This window comes from Oncorhynchus kisutch, unplaced genomic scaffold (assembly GCF_002021735.2).
Source record: "Oncorhynchus kisutch isolate 150728-3 unplaced genomic scaffold, Okis_V2 Okis09a-Okis19a_hom, whole genome shotgun sequence".
Lineage (NCBI taxonomy): Eukaryota > Metazoa > Chordata > Actinopteri > Salmoniformes > Salmonidae > Oncorhynchus > Oncorhynchus kisutch.
In genome coordinates, this window is record NW_022261985.1 from 7723861 (window position 1) to 7733860 (window position 10000).

The window sequence follows — 10000 nt, forward strand, 5'->3', positions numbered from 1 at the left end:
AGGCAACGGTTGGACTAACGACTACACCCTGGATCAGCCAGACGCAGGCAACGGTTGGACTAACGACTACACCCTGGATCAGCCAGACGCAGACAACGGTTGGACTAACGACTACACCCTGGATCAGCCAGACGCAGGCAACGGTTGGACTAACGACTACACCCTGGATCAGCCAGACACAGGCAACGGTTGGACTAACGACTACACCCTGGATCAGCCAGACGCAGGCAACGGTTGGACTAACGACTACACCCTGGATCAGCCAGACGCAGGCAACGGTTGGACTAACGACTACACCCTGGATCAGCCAGACGCAGGCAACGGTTGGACTAACGACTACACCCTGGATCAGCCAGACGCAGGCAACGGTTGGACTAACGACTACACCCTGGATCAGCCAGACGCAGACCACGGTTGGACTAACGACTACACCCTGGATCAGCCAGACGCAGACCACGGTTGGACTATCGACTACACCCTGGATCAGCCAGATGCAGGCAACGGTTGGACTAACGACTACACCCTGGATCAGCCAGACGCAGGCAACGGTTGGACTAACGACTACCCCCTGGATCAGCCAGACGCAGGCAACGGTTGGACTAACGACTACACCCTGGATCAGCCAGACGCAGACAACGGTTGGACTAACGACTACACCCTGGATCAGCCAGACGCAGGCAACGGTTGGACTAACGACTACACCCTGGATCAGCCAGACGCAGGCAACGGTTGGACTAACGACTACACCCTGGATCAGCCAGACGCAGGCAACGGTTGGACTAACGACTACACCCTGGATCAGCCAGACGCAGGCAACGGTTGGACTAACGACTACACCCTGGATCAGCCAGACGCAGGCAACGGTTGGACTAACGACTACACCCTGGATCAGCCAGACGCAGGCAACGGTTGGACTAACGACTACACCCTGGATCAGCCAGACGCAGGCAACGGTTGGACTAACGACTACACCCTGGATCAGCCAGACGCAGACCACGGTTGGACTAACGACTACACCCTGGATCAGCCAGACGCAGACCACGGTTGGACTATCGACTACACCCTGGATCAGCCAGATGCAGGCAACGGTTGGACTAACGACTACACCCTGGATCAGCCAGACGCAGGCAAACGGTTGGACTAACGACTACACCCTGGATCAGCCAGACGCAGACAACGGTTGGACTAACGACTACACCCTGGATCAGCCAGACGTAGGCAACGGTTGGACTAACGACTACCCCCTGGATCAGCCAGATGCAGACAACGGTTGGACTAACGACTACACCCTGGATCAGCCAGACGCAGACAACGGTTGAACTAACGACTACACCCTGGATCAGCCAGACGCAGGCAACGGTTGGACTAACGACTACCCCCTGGATCAGCCAGACGCAGGCAACGGTTGGACTAACGACTACACCCTGGATCAGCCAGACGCAGACAACGGTTGGACTAACGACTACACCCTGGATCAGCCAGACGCAAGCAACGGTTGGACTAACGACTACACCCTGGATCAGCCAGACACAGGCAACGGTTGGACTAACGACTACACCCTGGATCAGCCAGACGCAGGCAACGGTTGGACTAACGACTACACCCTGGATCAGCCAGACGCAGGCAACGGTTGGACTAACGACTACACCCTGGATCAGCCAGACGCAGGCAACGGTTGGACTAACGACTACACCCTGGATCAGCCAGACGCAGGCAACGGTTGGACTAACGACTACACCCTGGATCAGCCAGACGCAGACCACGGTTGGACTAACGACTACACCCTGGATCAGCCAGACGCAGACCACGGTTGGACTATCGACTACACCCTGGATCAGCCAGATGCAGGCAACGGTTGGACTAACGACTACACCCTGGATCAGCCAGACGCAGGCAAACGGTTGGACTAACGACTACACCCTGGATCAGCCAGACGCAGACAACGGTTGGACTAACGACTACACCCTGGATCAGCCAGACGCAGGCAACGGTTGGACTAACGACTACCCCCTGGGTCAGCCAGATGCAGACAACGGTTGGACTAACGACTACACCCTGGATCAGCCAGACGCAGACAACGGTTGAACTAACGACTACACCCTGGATCAGCCAGACGCAGGCAACGGTTGGACTAACGACTACACCCTGGATCAGCCAGACGCAGGCAACGGTTGGACTAACGACTACACCCTGGATCAGCCAGACGCAGGCAACGGTTGGACTAACGACTATACCCCGGATCAGCCAGACGCAGGCAACGGTTGGACTAACGACTACACCCTGGATCAGCCAGACGCAGGCAAGAGTGTGCATGGCGGTATTGAATGTGTCACTGTCTGTCACCTTGATTACTCAAACATTTTCTCTCGACCTGAGCACCTCCACCTATAAACCCACCTCATGATGGGTACAATGGAAAATCTGAGTATCGTGTAGTAGCTTAAAACCTATCAATGTTACATTGAGCTGGGTGAATGGAATATGAACGACAGTCATCCAACATGCTGAAAGAAAAACAAGGCCGTGATCATCTTAAAGGTCACCGACCACCACTGACCTGCGCGTGTGTCAAGTGGTTTCACAAGTATAGATCGTGTCTCACCTCTCGTGTGAGCAGAATTTGGAGCAGGGCAGTATCTGGTCAGTCTCCTCCCACTAGCTGTTTTAGACTCTTTTAGAGCAAAAGGAAGAGACGCATTTAGCATTTACTCAGACCTCTTTATTAGTGTTTCATTCCCATGCTTCCTCTGGTTCTAAATATGTCTCTACTCCTGCCCCCTCACTTACTCCTTCCTTCCTTTCTCTCTCTCTCTCTCCCTCTCTCTCTCTCCATCTCTTCTGTGATCTCATGGAAGAGAGAGGGAGCGAGACAGAGAGACAGAGAGAGAGAGAGAGAGAGAGAGAGAGAAGGAGAGAGACGGTAAGAGATGGAGGGAGGCTGCGAGAGGGAGAGTTAAACAGGGGGGGGATATTGCACGTTGTCCCTCAGTCTCATGAGAAAGAGAGGCACAGGGAAGGAGGGAAGGAAAGTTACAGGGAGAGGAACAAGGAAGGAAGGAAGGAAGGAAGGAAGGAAGGAAGGAAGGAAGGAAGGAAGGAAGGAAGGAAGGAAGGAAGGATACAGGGAGAGGGACAGGGAAGGAGGGAAGGAAGGAAGGATACAGGGAGAGGTACAGGGAAGGAAGGAAGGAAGGTAGGAAGGTAGGAAGGTAGGAAGGTAGGAAGGAAGGAAGGAAGGAAGGAAGGAAGGAAGGAAGGAAGGAAGGAAGGAAGGAAGGAAGGAAGGAAGGAAGGAAGGAAGGAAGGAAGGAAGGATACAGGGAGAGGAACAGGGAAAGAGGGAAAGAGTGGAGGAAGGAAGGATACAGGGAGAGGGACAGGGAAGGAAGGAAGGATACAGGGAGAGGGACAGAGAAGGAGGGAAGGAAAGATACAGGAAGAGAGAAAGGGAAGGAAGGAAAGATACAGGGAGAAGGAAAGAGAAGGAAAAGCAGAAAGTTAATTTGGGATTCTGGTTGCTCTGTGACTCATCCTTGAGATCCTCCCAATCCCTCCCTTTCTTCTTCCACCCCCAATCCTCCACCCTCCACCTCTCCCTCTCCTACCTCCATTCCTCCCCTCCTCCTTCTTCTCTCCCCGCTCATCCCTCCTCTCTCCCTCCACCTCTCCCTCCACCTCTCCCTCCTCTCTCCCTCCACCTCTCCCTCCACCTCTCCCTCCTCTCTCCCTCCACCTCTCCCTCCTCTCTCCCTCCTCTCTCCCTCCACCTCTCCCTCCACCTCTCCCTCCACCTCTCCCTCCTCTCTCCCTCCACCTCTCCCTCTCCTACCTCCATTCCTCCCCTCCTCCCTCTTCTCTCCCTCCTCTCTCCCTCCACCTCTCCCTCTCCTACCTCCATTCCTCCCCTCCTCCCTCTTCTCTCCCTCCACCTCTCCCTCTCCTACCTCCATTCCTCCCCTCCTCCCTCTTCTCTCCCTCCTCTCTCCCTCCACCTCTCCCTCTCCTACCTCCATTCCCCCCCTCCTCCCTCTTCTCTCCCTCCTCTCTCCCTCCACCTCTCCCTCTCCTACCTCCATTCCTCCCCTCCTCCCTCTTCTCTCCCTCCACCTCTCCCTCTCCTACCTCCATTCCTCCCCTCCTCCCTCTTCTCTCCCTCCTCTCTCCCTCCACCTCTCCCTCTCCTACCTCCATTCCTCCCCTCCTCCCTCTTCTCTCCCTCCACCTCTCCCTCTCCTACCTCCATTCCTCCCCTCCTCCCTCTTCTCTCCCTCCTCTCTCCCTCCACCTCTCCCTCTCCTACCTCCATTCCTCCCCTCCTCCCTCTTCTCTCCCTCCACCTCTCCCTCCACCTCTCCCTCTCCTACCTCCATTCCTCCCCTCCTCCCCCCCTCCTCCTTCTTCTCTCCCCCCTCCTCCCTCTTCTCTCCCTCTTCTCTCCCTCCACCTCTCCCTCTCCTACCTCCATTCCTCCCCTCCTCCTTCCCCCCTCCTCCCCTACTTCTCCCCCCCTCCTCCTCTCCTCCCCCCTCCTCCTCTTCCCCTCCTACCTCCATTCCACCTCTCCTCCTCCTCCATTCTCCCTCCCCTCCACCTGCATGCTAGGCACGATGATAGGGACACACACACACACAGACACACACATAGACACACACAAACACACACACACACACATATGCATGCTCACGCATGCACACACACACACCAACACACACACACGCACATGAACGGATGAACGTAGGCATACTCACATGCACGCTCGCTCGCTCGCTCGCGCAAACAAAAACACACACAGTCCTTAACTTACACACACACACACACGTAGATCAGAGTCTGTCCAGTTAACCTTGGCTTAACCGCGGGCTGACAGACAACATCACAGAACCTCACACACACATAATGTTAACCAATCAATGCCTCTCATTAAAATAGCTCAACCTACAGTACAGATCATATGTTAACATGAACACGCTAGAATTCACGAATGACAATTGTTTTGATGAGTCTAGAACAGCCATTAGATCTTCTTAGGGATAGGGGGCAGTATTCGGAAGTTTGGATGACTGACGTGCCCAAAGTAGACTACCTGTTACTCAGGACCAGAAGCTAGGATATGCATATAATTGGTAGTATTGGATAGAAAACACTGTGAAGTTTCTAAAACTGTTAAAATAATGTCTGTGAGTCAAATGGCTCAGCGTCGTCCGGGTTAGGGAGGGTTTGGCCGGCAGGGATATCCTTGTCTCATCGCGCACTAGCAACTCCTGTGGCGGGCCGGGCGCAGTGCACGCTGACCAGGTCAGGTGCACGGTGTTTCCGCCGACACATTAGTGTGGCTGGCTTCCAGGTTGGATGCGCGCTGTGTCAAGAAGCAGTGCAGCTTGGTTGGATTGTGTTCTGGAGGATGCATGGCTCTTGACCTTCGCCTCTCCCGTGTCCGTAAGGGAGTTGTAGCGATGAGACAAGACTGTAACTACTAACAATTAGATACCACGAAATTGGGGGCAAAAAAAGGGGTGAAATAAATAAATAAATCATGTCTGTGAGTTTAACAGAACTGATATAACAGAACTGATATAACAGAACTGATATAACAGAACTGATATAACAGAACTGATATAACAGAACTGATATGGGAAAACCCGAGGAGAATCCATTCCATTTTGTTGTTGAGGTGACCACCCATTGGAATGCTTGTCTATGGGAAAATCAAAGGAAATCCTCCCAGATTGCAGTTCCTATGGCTTCCACTAGATGTCAACAGTCTTTAGAAAGGGTTTCAGGCTTGTTTTTTGAAAAATGATCTAGAATTTGTAGTTTTTTAAGGTGGCTCTCATTTTGACTGTAGTCTTGTTGCACGTGTGGATGAGGGAGCGCACTTTGTTCTTTATCTCCGGTATTGAGCACACTATTCTCCATCTTAAATGTTAGCATTTATTTACATATTAGGGTACCTGAGGATTGATTAGAAACGTTGTTTGACTTGTTTGGATGAAGTTTATTGGTAACTTTTGGGATTCCTCTGTATGCATTTTGAATGAGTGGAACAGGTGGATTACTGAATCAAGCGCACCAACTAAACTGACTTTTTTGGGATATAAAGAAGGACTGTATCGAACAATACAACTATTTGTTGTGTAGCTGGGACCCTTGGGATTGCAAACAGAGGAAGATCTTCAAAGGTAAGTGATATATTTTATCGCTATTTCTGACTTTTGGAAAATGTGGAAAATGTTTTTCATGTTTTTTATGCTGGGCACTGTCCTCAGATAATCTCATGGTATGCTTTCACCGTAAAGCCTTTTTGAAATCTGACAAAGCAGCTGGATTAACAAGAAGTTAAGCTTTTAAATGATGTATGACACTTGTATTTTCATGTATGTTTAATATTACAATTTTTGTATTTTGAATTCTCACCGGATGTTGTCGAGGTGGGGCGCTAGCGGCATGTCTAGCCCAAAAGGTTTTAAATAGTGTATCATATCATCCCTGTTAGAAGATGCTTTATATTTTATATAATATTGCCAAGTAACTCCAAAGCAAGAAAATGAGTGCATACAGTACATTTTAGTATGTGATCCCTGATTCACAACTCCAACGTATCCAGCCAACTCCACCGTATCTAGCCAACTCAACCGTATCTAGCCAATTCAACCGTATCTAGCCAACTCCACCGTATCTTGCCAACTCCACCATATCTAGCCAACTCAACGTATCTAGCCAACTCAACATATCTAGCCAACTCCACCATATCTAGCCAACTCCACCATATCTAGCCAACTCAACGTATCTAGCCAACTCCTCCATATCTAGCCAACTCCACCATATCTAGCCAACTCCACCATATCTATCAAACTCTCGGTGTGTGGGTAAAGTATACAGGTATTCTGATGCAAAGCTGTGATGATACAGCATGTAACAGGGTGTTCTATCACTTTCTGAGAAGGTCCGGATGGATATTGTCATTTAGTAACAAACCCCCACCTTTCAACCCATACAACCCCAAACTGTTCACGCTGTTCACGCTGTTCACAATTCTACACATTTTGACAGGGGCGGAGGCCCGACTGAGTTCCTAAAATATATCAATTCCATTTATTACCTATAAACAATAAAAATGTATCCTATTGGTTTAGCAGTGGTGTAGAGTAGTCAATCAAACCAGTTCACACCATCACTATATAATAAACCAGTTCACACCATCACTATATATAATAAACCAGTTCCCACCATCACTATATAATAAACCAGTTCCCACCACTTTATATAATAAACCAGTTCCCACCATCACTATATAATAAACCAGTTCACACCATCACTATATAATAAACCAGTTCACACCATCACTATATAATAAACCAGTTCACACCATCACTATATATAATAAACCAGTTCCCACCATCACTATATAATAAACCAGTTCACACCATCACTATATAATAAACCAGTTCACACCATCACTATATATAATAAACCAGTTCCCACCATCACTATATAATAAACCAGTTCACACCATCACTATATAATAAACCAGTTCACATCACTATATATAATAAACCAGTTCACACCATCACTATATAATAAACCAGTTCACACCATCACTATATAATAAACCAGTTCACACCATCACTATATAATAAACCAGTTCACACCATCACTATATAATAAACCAGTTCACACCACCACTATATAATAAACCAGTTCACACCACCACTATATAATAAACCAGTTCACACCACCACTATATAATAAACCAGTTCACACCACCACTATATAATAAACCAGTTCACACCATCACTATATAATAAACCAGTTCACACCATCACTATATAATAAACCAGTTCACACCATCACTATATAATAAACCAGTTCACACCACCACTATATAATAAACCAGTTCACACCACCACTATATAATAAACCAGTTCACACCATCACTATATAATAAACCAGTTCACACCATCACTATATAATAAACCAGTTCACACCACCACTATATAATAAACCAGTTCACACTATCACTATATAATAAACCAGTTCACACCACCACTATATAATAAACCAGTTCACACCACCACTATATAATAAACCAGTTCACACCATCACTATATATAATAAACCAGTTCACACCATCACTATATAATAAACCAGTTCACACCATCACTATATAATAAACCAGTTCACACCATCACTATATAATAAACCAGTTCACACCACCACTATATAATAAACCAGTTCACACCATCACTATATAATAAACCAGTTCACACCATCACTATATAATAAACCAGTTCACACCATCACTATATAATAAACCAGTTCACACCATCACTATATAATAAACCAGTTCACACCATCACTATATAATAAACCAGTTCACACCATCACTATATATAATAAACCAGTTCACACCATCACTATATAATAAACCAGTTCACACCATCACTATATAATAAACCAGTTCACACCATCACTATATAATAAACCAGTTCACACCATCACTATATAATAAACCAGTTCCCACCACCACTATATAATAAACCAGTTCACACTATCACTATATAATAAACCAGTTCACACCACCACTATATAATAAACCAGTTCACACCACCACTATATAATAAACCAGTTCACACCATCACTATATAATAAACCAGTTCACACCACCACTATATAATAAACCAGTTCACACCACCACTATATAATAAACCAGTTCACACCACCACTATATAATAAACCAGTTCACACCACCACTATATAATAAACCAGTTCACACCACCACTATATAATAAACCAGTTCACACCATCACTATATAATAAACCAGTTCACACCATCACTATATAATAAACCAGTTCACACCATCACTATATAATAAACCAGTTCACACCATCACTATATAATAAACCAGTTCACACCATCACTATATAATAAACCAGTTCACACCATCACTATATAATAAACCAGTTCACACCATCACTATATAATAAACCAGTTCACACCATCACTATATAATAAACCAGTTCACATCACTATATATAATAAACCAGTTCACACCATCACTATATAATAAACCAGTTCACACCATCACTATATAATAAACCAGTTCACACCACCACTATATAATAAACCAGTTCCCACCATCACTATATAATAAACCAGTTCACACCATCACTATATAATAAACCAGTTCACACCATCACTATATAATAAACCAGTTCACACCATCACTATATAATAAACCAGTTCCCACCATCACTATATAATAAACCAGTTCACACCATCACTATATAATAAACCAGTTCCCACCATCACTATATAATAAACCAGTTCCCACCATCACTATATAATAAACCAGTTCACACCATCACTATATAATAAACCAGTTCACACCATCACTATATAATAAACCAGTTCACACCATCACTATATAATAAACCAGTTCACACCATCACTATATAATAAACCAGTTCACACCATCACTATATAATAAACCAGTTCCCACCATCACTATATAATAAACCAGTTCACACTATCACTATATAATAAAGGATACTTCCACTCCACTATGCTGATGCATGCTCTGCGGATGGGGTTCTTGAGGGTGAGGCAGAGCAGGGCTCTGGGAGGTCTGGTTGGGGCCGTGTTGATGGGTTTCTTGGGCTTGTTGGTGTAGTGCTGCCTCTTCCTCTGTGTGGAGCTGGCTGTGGAGATGGGCGCGCCCGCGTTCCCCATCTGCTTGGCCTGCCGCGCCGCCTCGATGGCCGCCTGCCAGGTGAGGGCCGCCCCGGGGCCGCTGGGGATGTGCTCTGCCGCTAGCCCCACCACCGCACCTCCGACCACGGCCTCCAGGGGCCCGCGCCCACCTCCACTTCCACCCAGGGCTGTGACGCCGCCCACGCCGCCTCCTCCATCTGCAACGCTGGTGTCGTTCAGACTGGGCGCCACCTCCGGCAGCGGTGGGGGGGAGTAGTCGGAGCCTGGAAGGAGCAGAGAAGGGGGAGA

General features: G+C 47.5%; 1 protein-coding gene across 1 annotated transcript in view; it reads right to left on the reverse strand.

The window, feature by feature from the left end:
- Positions 1–10000, reverse strand: part of LOC116360525 (voltage-dependent L-type calcium channel subunit alpha-1C-like) — an 18195-nt gene that overhangs the window by 8150 nt on the left and 45 nt on the right. Inside the window, exon 1 of the mRNA XM_031815232.1 lies at positions 9552–10000. This exon is cut by the window's right edge and continues 45 nt beyond it. Coding sequence (XP_031671092.1) covers positions 9552–10000 — 449 coding nt within the window. The remainder of the gene's footprint in view (positions 1–9551) is intronic.